Genomic DNA, 14,599 nt, shown 5'->3' on the forward strand with positions numbered 1-14,599 from the left:
AATTGACTCAACATATTTTAGCGTTTATGAAAGTGTAAACATTAAAACAGGTGTGTACACTATGTGGATTTACCTCCATAAATGCGAAAAAATATTGTCAGTTCTTACACGTAAATAAATCAATAATACTAACTTCCCAGACTGCTTATTTACTCATTTACACAAATTAAATGGAGACAAAATATAATCAGTGACATCATTCAGAACAATAATACATTTGTACAAGCCATGCCCCTGCTATTATCAGCCAAATTCCCGTCTGTTAGTTTGCGTGGCCAAAATTCTTTTCAACAAGGAAACAAAAAAATAACAAGCAAGTATTCCGGATGTTATGCATATAACAAATTAAAAATATAGAGACATAAATGTATTGTGAATTATGTTTAAGCTGTTTAACCTTACTGGTATCTCTAAGCATTGTCAAGTCAATGACATACACTGTGCTGAAGCTGTTCCAATCTCTGGGACCTAGTATATAAACTATAGTCATGTCAACTGTAGAAACTGGGGAGTTAGTCCAGACACCCTGCTTCAAGAACAGTTACTGGTAGGAGAATCCACGTACAGGATGACTCCAGGGCCAAATCAGTAGTCTGGACATTTGTTGGCGATCTCACTAGAACAGTAACTGTCTGGATTAATCAGGTTTCACTTTCATTGGATTGAAATTTGAAAGTGATTGAAACCATGACTTAATTTAGTAATATCATCAAGTAGTCAGTCTACATGAATACATAGAGGTTGTTCTTGTTCCACTGTCTACTACTACAATTCCTCTGCTAATCAACAAGAGTATGAAGATTAATTCTCTTAGAGTCAATTTCTTCAATATTCAAAAACAATATCCTCAATTTTGTCGATAAGTCTAATATCATTAACAACCCGTTAACATCCAGGGTAGAATAGGTCTTCATCAACCCATAGTTGCCATAAAAGGCAACTATGCTTGTCGTAAGAGGCGACTAACGGGATCAAAGGGTCAGGCTTGCTGACTTGGTTGATGCATGTCATCGTATCCTAATTGCGTAGATCGATGGTCAATCACTGGATTGTCTGGTCTCGATTTGATTATTTACAGACCACCGTCATATAGCTGGAGTATTGCTGAGTGCGACATTAAACAAAAATAACAAGGACTGGTCTGAGTGGGGTATTCATGTTAAACTGCAGCATGGTATCTCAGTGGGCTAGGACTATAAATCGTCATCAGTCGTTACAAGTACAAGCGGACACACACACAAACACACACACACTCTCTCTCTCTCTCACACACACACACGCACACACACATACATCCACACCAGTGTTCGAAATACCTGCCTGCCCGACCGTCCGAGACGGGTTGATTTCAACTCGGGCTGCCAGATTTTCAAATTCCCCTGCCCGACGGTCGGGTTATATTTCATATGTGAAAATATTCTAAATATTTCCGGATGATAAGCATTAATTCACATGTAAAGATGAATGATAAAATGTAACCAAAAAGAAACTCCGTAAGCTTATCCTGAGAAACATATGATTATAGTGGGCAGGCGGGTTTTGGTCAGGGCTGGCAAGTATTTCAGGTAGCCAGTCCTGAGGACTGGCTGAAAGTTTTGGGAGTTTCATACCCTGTGCACACACACATGCACATGAAGGTCGTTTTATAAGTGCAACAATCTTGGATGCGACGTTAAACCTCATTTCACCTCAACTCACTCTAATGTGGGTTTTAAAAAAATATGCTCTGACATACTGCTTCCGTGTGTTCCAACCTTTTGTTACTTAGAGTATGCAGTACTACTGTTTGCTTATTCTGTTACCCTAGCTCACAACACTGGTAGGCCACTGGACATTAACACAAGGAAACAGTTCCACCTGGTGTTTTGGGAGCAGGCTGGCGCTGCTTTTGAGGTAAAGATCTGATATTTTAGCTCTTGAGAACATGACATCTGATTGTATAACTCTGGTGTTGTGTGGTATATCGTCACCTTTTTAGTCCGGAAACCCTGCCTTCAGGTGATTAAAGAGAGGAGAGAAACAGCCTATAAGAACTGACTTCTTTGGGACCTACACTACAGTATAAACTGTCTTAACAAGACTTCTTTGGGACCTATAGTCTGAATAAATCAGATTTCTTTGGGACCTACAGTATAATCTGTCTAAACCAGATTTCTTTGGGACCTACAGTATAATCTGTCTAAACCAGACATCTTTGGGGCCTACAGTATAATCTGTCTAAACCAGACTTCTTTGGGGCCTACAGTATAATCTGTCTAAACCAGATTTCTTTGGGACCTACAGTATAATCTGTCTAAACCAGACATCTTTGGGGCCTACAGTATAATCTGTCTAAACCAGACTTCTTTGGGACCTACAGTATAATCTGTCTAAACCAGATTTCTTTGGGACCTACAGTGTGATCTGTCTGAACCAGACTTCTTTGGGGCCTACAGTATAATCTGTCTGAACCAGATTTCTTTTGGACCTACAGTATAATCTGTCTCAACCAGATTTCTTTGGGACTTACAGTATAATCTGTCTAAAACAGACATCTTTGGGGCCTACAGTATAATCTGTCTAAACCAGACATCTTGGGACCTACAGTATAATCTGTCTAAACCAGACTTCTTTGGGGCCTACAGTATAATCTGTCTCAACCAGACTTCTTTGGGACCTATTGTGTGATCTGTCTCAACCAGACTTCTTTGGGGCCTGCAGTATAATCTGTCTAAACCAGACTTCTTTGGGGCCTACAGTGTGATCTCTGTCTAAACAAGACTTCTTTGGGACCAAACTTTAAGACAGAGGTCTGGATTAGTGAGATTATAGTAGGAGACAAAGAAATAGGAAATAAAGATAAGGTTGAAAGAAAAGTTCTTATTTATCAAAGCATATTCTGGACCATAAATGTGGTGTGGTTTCAACAGATTAAATTTTACTTATGTATAGCACAGAACACTGTATTCATTTGGTTTCCATATGATAGTCAGCTTTTCTACATTTATCCAAATGTTTAACTGTTGCAAATTGCTTTGTTTGTTGCTTAATGCTGCACTCAGCAATATTCCCGCTGTACGAAGGCGATGTTCCATGTTGTGATCATGCAGGAACTGCATGGAGGTTTCAGTTACTGTAACAGAGGACAGCTTTCATTGCTGGGATTGATACTCAGTGATGAAATCTGTGGAAGTTAGCTCCCTCGTATCAATGTGTTCTGCGTTCCAGTGTAAAGAGTATGGTGAGGCCCTGACATGGTACAACTACTCCCTCAGCTTGTTCTCACCCAGTGAAATGACCAGCGCCAACATGGCCAAGCTCCAGAGAAACAGGGCTTCCTGCTTTGTAAACCAGGGACTTCTATCACAGGTACATGTCTTTATGGGGGTCACACCTAAAACCTACTAGTTGCCCATACATATAACAACGCTTGGCGATGTTACGTTGAATAATGAACAATTTGCATACTCATATATGCAAGGGGCCGACATATGGTTCTCAGTAGGAAGTGACAACTTGGAGACGATGGCTTGCGGTATATACAGTTTTACTTTATACATGTAGATATATACATACAAAAGACACTTTGTGCCATGTCAGCACATAGTGGTTGTGGTTGTTGTCTTGGTGCCCCAGAGCACCAAGCCCAACCCTAGCTAGGCTAAGGGTAAGACCTTTCTTTCTCTCCTCTCTGGACCAAGGCTTATATAGCCAAGGTCACCTGACATTTAGTAAGTAATAAATGTAAACAGTAAATCATCAGTGACATACTTGCACATCTTGTTCAGGATGGCAGACGGTCGATGTACACAAAAATGGGGATTAACAAATAGGATATGCATCTTAGAAATAACAGCAATTAAGTGTTTCAAGGCATAAAGATGTCATGGCTCCAGGGTAATGAGCCTTTGCAATCAAATGTTCTTCAGACAATGGGTGTCGTAAATCAGTCGCTATGACACATACTTCAATATTGATATTCATAGAGTATGTTCTTGTGTAATCTTATTTCAATATGCCAACAAAATCACGGTGGAAAACAGCAGCATATGCCTCATACAATATACCAAGTATAGATACAAACAGACATTTGGATAGACTAACATATGGTACCTGAAATAAAGTTAAGTATACGGTTACCGGTACCTCAAGAACCTTAATTTCCTACAGCTGAGAAAGAGGGATGAGAATGGAATAGTTTCTTTGTTTCTTTGTTTCTTTGCTTGTTTGTTTGTTTGTTTGTTGTTTAACGCCGCACTCAGCCATATTCCAGCTATATGATGATGGTCTGTAAATTATTAAGACTGGACCAGACAATTCAGTGATTGACATCATGTGCATTGATCCATGCATTTGGGATACGATGACATGCATCAACCAAGTCAACGAGCCTGACCACCCAAACCGTTAGTCGCCTCTTACGACAAGCATATAGTCGCCTTTTACAGCAAGCATGGGTGGGTTGCTGAAGACCTATTCTACCCTGGATCTTCATGGGTCGAGAATGGAATGGAATTGGTGATTGTTTTATTAAATTTATGCTCTGAGGTGTGAAAGGCCTTAAACTATTGCTTGCTTGGTATAAGGATTGTTTTGACAATGAAAATGACATTGAAACGCCTCTGTCAGAGTTTAGGTTTATTACATCATTAAGGTTGGTTGGTTTGTTGTTTAATGCCGCACTCAGCAATATTCCAGCTATAGGATGGTGGTCTGTAAATAATCGAGTCTGGACCAGACAATCCAGTGATTAATATCATGAGCATCAATCCACGCAATTGGGATCAATGACATGCATCAACCAAGTCAGCGAGCCTGACCACCCGATCCCGTTAGTCGCCTTTTACGGCAAGCATGGGTTGCTGAAGACCTATTCTACCCCGGAATCTTCACGGGTCTACATCATTAAGGACACAAACCAGGCAAAGATTATTTTATTTTATATTTTAAAATTTTAAATTTGCACACCAGAACAGGCAAATATATAACCACACTTCATTAACACACAGACAGACATATTTAGGACAGTAATTGTTAAACTGCATTGCATATGTACTCCAGGGAACAACAGATCAACAACAGAAAGATGAGGGTTTTGACGGCAATCAAATTGATGACACCACAAGTGGATATAGTCATTGTATGTTTTGGACATTGTTTAATTTGTAGAGGCATTATTGGTAATTACCGTATTTGACGTAATAAGCGCCCAGGGGGCTCTCAAAATTAAAAATAGGGGGTCCTTATTAGAATATTATTTTGTTGAAGAAAACAGAGTTGAAAGATTATACATTTCATGGTTTATGCTGACAGCCTGCAATGATACAAAAGAAAAGTCTGTGCGTATTATACACTACAGATATATTTTCCAGAATTAAATTGCCCATAATTAATTTATAAGTGTGCATATAATACACGAGTGCATATTATACACAAATAAATATGTCTTGTGTACATTGATCAATCGGAAGGGGTGCCAACTGGGATTGTTCACTAGCCATTATATTAGCAAATATCGCCAAGGGCGCTTATTTGAGCAGGGCGCTTATTACGTCGAATACGGTAATACTTTTATTCACACTTTTTTTTCTCAGATTTTTAAACATAGTACTCTGAGAGGATCAAATGTCCCATTTGATGGAAAAATGTATTTTCTGATTCAGGCCAAAGAATCAATTCGGCATGCTGAGAAATGTGCCCCGGATGAGGCTCACACCCACTTCATCATCTACAAGATAGCCCTGGCGGAAGGTGATCCTGACACAGGTGAGTGAGTACGGTTTTACGCCGCTTTTAGCAATATTGCAGCAATATCAAGGCGGGGGACACCAGAAATGGGCTTCACAAATTGTACCCGGGTCTTCGACTTGACGAGAGAACGCTTTAACCAGTAGGCTACCCGACTGCCCCTTGACACAGGTGAACCACACTTGTTTTGCTTTTCATATCATTGTATGTCCCCACATGTGGTTAGATTACAGAATAAGTCCTATTCATATTCATAACCTTGTCTGAGTGTGAGTGCCTAAGGTCTACAGATAATAATTCCGAAACTGGATATACAAACGTACCTATTCAGGTTATTATAATAGTAATTACAAGTAAAGTAGCTTTGCAAAGGATTTGTATTCACTGATAGAAGGAATAATAAAGAGAAAGAGGTCTTAAAAGCTAGTTTATCATTTTTGTATTGAATGCAGTTATATCATAGCATTTAAATTAAAATCCTAGGCAGATCCCTGATCAAGTAGCTTGTCACATCTAATGGTTTGTCCTACCCATGGTTGCTGTAATCCTACTTTATTGTACTGGTATATCACAGCGAGCACACAGTTGCAGCTCAGATCCATGCTTGCTGTAATCATACTTTATTGTACTGGTATATCACAGCAAGCACACAGTTGCAGCTCAGATCCATGCTTGCTGTAATCATACTTTATTGTACTGGTATATCACAGCGAGCACACAGTTGCAGCTCAGATCCATGCTTGCTGTAATCATACTTTATTGTACTGGTATATCACAGCGAGCACACAGTTGCAGCTCAGATCCATGCTTGCTGTAATCATACTTTATTGTACTGGTATATCACAGCGAGCACACAGTTGCAGCTCAGATCCATGCTTGCTGTAATCATACTTTATTGTACTGGTATATCACAGCGAGCACACAGTTGCAGCTCAGATCTATGGTTGCTGTAATCATACTTTATTGTACTGGTATATCACAGCGAGCACACAGTTGCAGCTCAGATCCATGCTTGCTGTAATCATACTTTATTGTACTGGTATATCACAGCGAGCACACAGTTGCAGCTCAGATCTATGGTTGCTGTAATCATACTTTATTGTACTGGTATATCACAGCGAGCACACAGTTGCAGCTCAGATCTATGGTTGCTGTAATCATACTTTATTGTACTGGTATATCACAGCGAGCACACAGTTGCAGCTCAGATCCATGCTTGCTGTAATCATACTTTATTGTACTGGTATATCACAGCGAGCACACAGTTGCAGCTCAGATCCATGCTTGCTGTAATCATACTTTATTGTACTGGTATATCACAGCAAGCACACAGTTGCAGCTCAGATCCATGCTTGCTGTAATCATACTTTATTGTACTGGTATATCACAGCGAGCACACAGTTGCAGCTCAGATCCATGCTTGCTGTAATCATACTTTATTGTACTGGTATATCACAGCGAGCACACAGTTGCAGCTCAGATCCATGCTTGCTGTAATCATACTTTATTGTACTGGTATATCACAGCGAGCACACAGTTGCAGCTCAGATCCATGCTTGCTGTAACCATACTTTATTGTACTGATGTATCACAGCGAGCACACAGTTGCAGCTGAGATCCATGGTTGCTGTAATCATACTTTATTGTACTGGTATATCACAGCAAGCACACAGTTGCAGCTCAGATCTATGGTTGCTGTAATCATACTTTATTGTACTGGTATATCACAGCGAGCACACAGTTGCAGCTCAGATCCATGGTTGCTGTAATCATACTTTATTGTACTGGTATATCACAGCAAGCACACAGTTGCAGCTCAGATCCATGCTTGCTGTAATCATACTTTATTGTACTGGTATATCACAGCGAGCACACTGTTGCAGCTCGGATCCATGCTTGCTGTAATCATACTTTATTGTATTGGTATATCACAGCAAGCACACAGTTGCAGCTCAGATCCATGGTTGCTGTAATCATACTTTATTGTACTGGTATATCACAGCAAGAAAACATAGTTGCAGCTCAGATCCATGGTTGTTGTAATCATACTTTATTGTACTGGAATATCAAAGCAAGCACACAGTTGCAGCTCAGATCCATGCTTGCTGTAATCATACTTTATTGTACTGGTATATCACAGCAAGCACACAGTTACAGCTCAGATCCATGGTTGCTGTAATCACACTTTATTGTACTGGTATATCACAGCAAGCATACTTTATTGTACTGGTATATCACAGCAAGCACACAGTTGCAGCTCAGATCCATGGTTGCTGTAATCACACTTTATTGTACTGGTATATCACAGCAAGCACATAGTTACAGCTCAGATCCATGGTTGCTGTAATCACACTTTATTGTACTGGTATATCACAGCAAGCATACTTTATTGTACTGGTATATCACAGCAAGCACACAGTTGCAGCTCAGATCCATGCTTGCTGTAATCATACTTTATTGTACTGGTATATCACAGCAAGAAAACACAGTTGCAGCTCAGATCCATGCTTGCTGAAATCATACTTTATTGTACTGGTATATCACAGCAAGCACACAGTTGCAGCTCAGATCCATGCTTGCTGTAATCATACTTTATTGTACTGGTATATCACAGCAAGAAAACACAGTTGCAGCTCAGATCCATGCTTGCTGAAATCATACTTTATTGTACTGGTATATCACAGCAAGCACACAGTTGCAGCTCAGATCCATGCTTGCTGTAATCATACTTTATTGTACTGGTATATCACAGCAAGAAAACACAGTTGCAGCTCAGATCCATGCTTGCTGAAATCATACTTTATTGTACTGGTATATCACAGCAAGCACACAGTTGCAGCTCAGATCCATGCTTGCTGTAATCATACTTTATTGTACTGGTATATCACAGCAAGAAAACACAGTTGCAGCTCAGATCCATGCTTGCTGTAATCATACTTAATGGTACTGGTATATCACAGCAAGCACACAGTTGCAGCTCAGATCCATGCTTGCTGTAATCATACTTTATTGTTCTGGTATATCACAGCAAGCACACAGTTGCAGCTCAGATGCTTGCTGTAATCATACTTTATTGTACTGGTATATCACAGCAAGAAAACAAAGTTGCAGCTCAGATCCATGGTTGCTGTAGTTGGTTGGTTGTTGGTTTGTTTTGTTTTGTTTTCAGCAATATTCCAGCTATATGATGGCTGTCTGTAAATAGTCGAGTCTGGGCCAGACAATCCAGTGATTAATATCATGAGCATCGATCCACGCAATTGGGATCGATCACATGCATCAACCAAGGCAGCGAGCCTGACCACCCCATCCCGATAGTCGCCTTTTACGACAAGCATAGTCGCCTTTTACGGCAAGCATGGGTTGCTGAAGACCTATTCTACCCCGGATCTTCACGGGGCTGGTTGCTGTAATCATACTTTATTGTACTGGTATATCACAGCAAGCACACAGTTGCAGCTCAGATCATGGCTGCTGATGTATATGTTTCAGCCAGCTCCAGTCTACAGAAGATGGTGACTGGGGGTAAGGATGGGCCAAATGTCAGCCAGTCTCAAGCCTTCGGTCTCATCTGTCTTGCAGCTCAAATGGCTCTGGAGGTAATGAAAATAGGTTACGATATCTGTTCACAGGTACCATGTTTACAGTATTCAATCATTTTTGCTTCAGCCAGTACCTGGTAAAACATCCCCATTCCTTGATACTGGTGCACGTGTGCGTGTGATTATTTCATATAACCTCACAGTGATAGAAACTAACTGTTTAAGTCTACCAGTCCTTATAATGATAACATATAGCAAAACCCTTAAAAATGGCAAAGTTTTACTAGTCCTTAAGATACCTTAACTATTGGGTAATTTGGCAAGGACCATAGGATGAGTGCCAATTTCTAATGCTGCCTCATTAATAACATTTTTGGGCACTGTATGTTAGTCTACCCACAGGACCATTAACCGACGGTCTGCGAGTTTGTTTGTTACTGTTTGTCCTGTGGTCTACCACGTTGTCATTACCCCACCTGACTATCTAACTGCAGCAGAACCATTGTGACACGGCCTGTATGGCCCTGGACTTTCTCATCACACACAGTGCAGACCACCAGCAGACCCTCACAGCCCTCCGCTGTCTGGTCAGGCTCAGACTGGGTCAGGCGGACATGAAGAACTACTGCAGGTAACTTTATCCTGTCACATAGTTCAACCTGATTATTATAATTGGCTTGTCTATGCTTGCTTGCTTTTGTTAATCAACAAAACTGTCATGGCAATTAACGAAGCAACCCATGCTTGCCGTAAAAAGCGACTGTTTGTCGTAAGAGGCGACTAACAGGACTAGGTGGACAGTCTCGCCTTCTTGGTTGATGCATGTCATCGTATCCCAATTGCGTGGATAGATACTTATGATATCAATCACTGGACTGTCTGGTCTAGACTCGATTATTTATAGCCCCCCCCCCAGCCGTTATATAGCTAAGTGCTGTGTTAAACAACAAACAAAACATTAACTGGTAATACCTAGCTGCCTTTGTGTGCAAGTTGATCCTAATGTAACTTCACACCTTGACAAGACAATCTGCTATTAATTTTGCCATTGTTGATGTATAATACCAGAGACAATATAATAGAGGGACGGCCCTCCCCAACAGTTTGTCATAAACCATCAGCGCTATGGTCTGGCATGTAACTGATACACCCTGACACCCTGCTGTTAACCTCCCTGTACCGCTGCAGATGCGCAATAGATGCGCAGACATTCACGACTGACCATTCTGGTAACCACGTAAACAATATTATATAATATCCGGGGTAAGAGTTAATTCCCTTAGCCGAGATTTCTCCGACTCGACCAGCGACAATCCAATAAAAGGACTTCTCTTAGCGGATTACAAAGATTTTTTTATGATATCTCTCATTAGCACATGTCAGTTGGCTGCAAATTATTTGCTGAACATGTGTGTCTTCCGGGACATTTATTTCAATTTACATTTGCCACAGCCATAGACGACTTCATTCACTTGGACGATTTCGTCTTGGACCTAGATATGCCACTTGAAGAATTCCCACTCTTCGACCAGGGGTTGGTTTCGGATGACTCTTGGTCTAAATAGAATGACAGTGATGTTACCACTACCAAGCCGTTGGTAATACCTCCCAAAAAGTTTCACTTAAAGAAAAAGATAGGAAATGAAAATATGACGTCTGTCCACAAGCGTAAGTTTTCGAGGGCGTGTGAAGAAAAAGCTGTTCCGATATCAAAAGTATTTTATAACGTATTCTATTTGTTTTAAAAATCAGTTAATATATCTCATTTTATGCTGCAATTGTTTACTGTTATAAATAAACAAATATACCAAATCTACTACGAACGCCATTGAAAACTACGATCCGGTAAATTGCACAGGAACTAAGGAAGTGTAAATAAAACTCATCCAGAAGCAGGGAAGACACTTGTAACATATCACCATATTCCCGATGTTCACAAAATATATCTCCAGATTAACTTCATATCTTATAATAAGTCCAGACTAGATTTACTTGCAAAAATGCATGATCACGGACTGGTGTAAATGCTTTACTATTAGCCAGAAAAACAATGATGCCATATTAATGTTTTTATTTCATGTAAATTCGCTACTATTTTATAATGCTAATAGTTCCAATGAATTAAAAATACACATTAAACTACGAGCGTTGTTAAATGAATTTTCGATGTGTCCGACAATGGGCTTCGAAAGAATCAAATGTTATTGGTTAATGCCAGTTTGGGGCTAGCAGTGATAATGGGGTTTGCCGGAGCGAGGTAAGTTTTTTTCAAAGGGAGGCTACTGTTAAATTCCAAAGCAAAGAGGACGATTCTAATTTTACAATCGTTATTTAATATTACCCGATTAGATTGATATTTCAGCATACAAATAATTAGGTATTTCAGGTATAACAATATAGCTTCAACGAGCGTGGTACCAGATATGTACTAGTATATCGTAAACTGTAGTAACGTTTGTAGTTTTCAAAATTGTTTCATCATAGTTTTCTATATCTGATCAATGAAAAACAAACTTTAAACTCTAACCTGGAACGAGGCATGCAACTATTACTATTAAAACAAAACAAAACATTACAAACTCTGACATATGTAAATGTATTTTTCATAGAAAAGGACAATAGGCCATCTATATATTTTACTGAATGACACCTTCGACCCTGTTGTCTGGAACTGCCGATATAGTCCTTCTTCTTTCTTGGCATTTACAAAGCAAATGATAATTTTATTATACAAATATTTCATGTAACAGATTTTTATTTTTGTATGATGTTTTCATTGTTGTGTAAATACACAAAGTAAGTAGTACCTTCATCATATTTACATTATTATGATTGGGTTTAGGCTAAGATAATTTGGCTCATAATCAATATTTACACGGCATAAAATAAATAATTGATTAAATGTAGTCATGATTTATACAGACAAAATCTACAGAAGATAACAAATATGTAGTATTGCCGTATATAGTATATGCGCAATATGTGATAGAAGCCTAACTGAAACAAAGTTAAACTTACAAAGAAATGGCGAAAGCAATGGTAAAAAAAAATACGCGTCTTACAAAAACAATTCTAATATCATACAATATAAGTCACTTTGTAGAATGTTTCAAAAGATATATGCGGATGATAATCACAGACAAAACGCATGTTATGTCGTCTGCTATATGGTAATTTAACTTAAAATATATGACGTAAAATATGGCCTTGCGCCAAAAATCATACAAAAAAAACTACCGATTGTACCTAAATAACTTTGGTACCAAGCCAAAGGGGAAATCGTGATGAATGTAAAACTATTTAATTCAGGACCGATAATAGGAACACATTCGTCTGAAAGCATGCGAAACTTAAGAGTTGTGGTGTAATTATTTCGGGAAAATTCAGATTTAGTCCCATTTCTGGAGTCAAAATCTGAAATTTCGCATCCGCCCTAAATTTGTTAATGGCACTAAGCCAATTTTTAACATATCTCCTTTTTATACACCTTGGTAACCAAGGACTTTCATTGCGAATTAGAGGCCGTTATTGAAAATCAAAATCTGCACTTTTGCCGATTTTACATGTGCGCCATTTTGTTCTCTCGGACAAAGACAAAGCGTGATCACAGTCATCAAATACAGTGACAACGACATGCTTTAGGGCACCAACAAATCTCAGTTGTAATGTTAACAATGTTAAGAAATACATGAGTGTAATTTTGTATTGTGAAATATATCTTTTGCATGTGAAAAAAAAGGCAACAATGATGACTGCAGTGAACGCGTTTCTGCTCGCTTCCGGACAGGCTGCGCAGTACAAGCCGTAGCACTGATGGTTTCGCGCATAGGCTAGAGGGCCGTCCCTCTATTATATGGTCTCTGATAATACTCAGAAAGAAGATAATGACCATCTGATACTTTCATATTACTTTTGTTAATCTGCCATGCCATGGCAAGACAGATCAACTATAGTAATATGAAAGAATCAGATGGTCCTTAACATGGCAAGACAGATTAACTATAGTAATAATATGAAAGAATCAGGAGGTCCTTAACATGGCAAGACAGATTAACTATAGTAATAATATGAAAGAATCAGATGGTCCTTAACATGGCAAGACAGATTAACTATAGTAATAATATGAAAGAATCAGGAGGTCCTTAACATGGCAAGACAGATTAACTATAGTAATAATATGAAAGAATCAGGAGGTGCTTAACATGGCAAGACAGATTAACTATAGTAATAATATGAAAGAATCAGATGGTCCTTAACATGGCGAGACAGATTAACTATAGTAATAATATGAAAGAATCAGATGGTCCTTAACATGGCAAGACAGATTAACTATAGTAATAATATGAAAGAATCAGGAGGTGCTTAACATGGCAAGACAGATTAACTATAGTAATAATATGAAAGAATCAGGAGGTCCTTAACATGGCAAGACAGATCAACTATAGTAATAATATGAAAGAATCAGATGGTCCTTAACATGGCAAGACAGATTAACTATAGTAATAATATGAAAGAATCAGGAGGTCCTTAACATGGCAAGACAGATTAACTATAGTAATAATATGAAAGAATCAGATGGTCCTTAACATGGCAAGACAGATTAACTATAGTAATAATATGAAAGAATCAGATGGTCCTTAACATGGCAAGACAGATTAACTATAGTAATAATATGAAAGAATCAGGAGGTCCTTAACATGGCAAGACAGATTAACTATAGTAATAATATGAAAGAATCAGATGGTCCTTAACATGGCAAGACAGATTAACTATAGTAATAATATGAAAGAATCAGATGGTCCTTAACATGGCAAGACAGATTAACTATAGTAATAATATGAAAGAATCAGGAGGTGCTTAACATGGCAAGACAGATTAACTATAGTAATAATATGAAAGAATCAGGAGGTCCTTAACATGGCAAGACAGATCAACTATAGTAATAATATGAAAGAATCAGATGGTCCTTAACATGGCAAGACAGATTAACTATAGTAATAATATGAAAGAATCAGATGGTCCTTAACATGGCAAGACAGATTAACTATAGTAATAATATGAAAGAATCAGGAGGTGCTTAACATGGCAAGACAGATTAACTATAGTAATAATATGAAAGAATCAGATGGTCCTTAACATGGCAAGACAGATTAACTATAGTAATAATATGAAAGAATCAGATGGTCCTTAACATGGCAAGACAGATTAACTATAGTAATAATATGAAAGAATCAGGAGGTCCTTAACATGGCAAGACAGATTAACTATAGTAATAATATGAAAGAATCAGGAGGTGCTTAACATGGCAAGACAGATTAACTATAGTAATA

General features: G+C 38.6%; 1 protein-coding gene across 3 annotated transcripts in view; it reads left to right on the top strand.

The window, feature by feature from the left end:
* Positions 1-14,599, top strand: part of LOC124147653 (testis-expressed protein 11-like) — a 51,906-nt gene that overhangs the window by 17,472 nt on the left and 19,835 nt on the right. For all 3 annotated transcript variants that reach the window (XM_046518335.2, XM_046518334.2, XM_046518336.2), the window contains exons 15-19: positions 1,808-1,893; positions 3,208-3,348; positions 5,643-5,745; positions 9,220-9,326; positions 9,764-9,900. In XM_046518335.2, coding sequence (XP_046374291.2) covers positions 1,808-1,893; positions 3,208-3,348; positions 5,643-5,745; positions 9,220-9,326; positions 9,764-9,900 — 574 coding nt within the window. The remainder of the gene's footprint in view (positions 1-1,807; positions 1,894-3,207; positions 3,349-5,642; positions 5,746-9,219; positions 9,327-9,763; positions 9,901-14,599) is intronic.

Source organism: Haliotis rufescens, unplaced genomic scaffold, assembly GCF_023055435.1.
Source record: "Haliotis rufescens isolate VD_foot unplaced genomic scaffold, xgHalRufe1.0.p SCAF_32, whole genome shotgun sequence".
NCBI classification, from domain to species: Eukaryota; Metazoa; Mollusca; class Gastropoda; order Lepetellida; family Haliotidae; genus Haliotis; species Haliotis rufescens.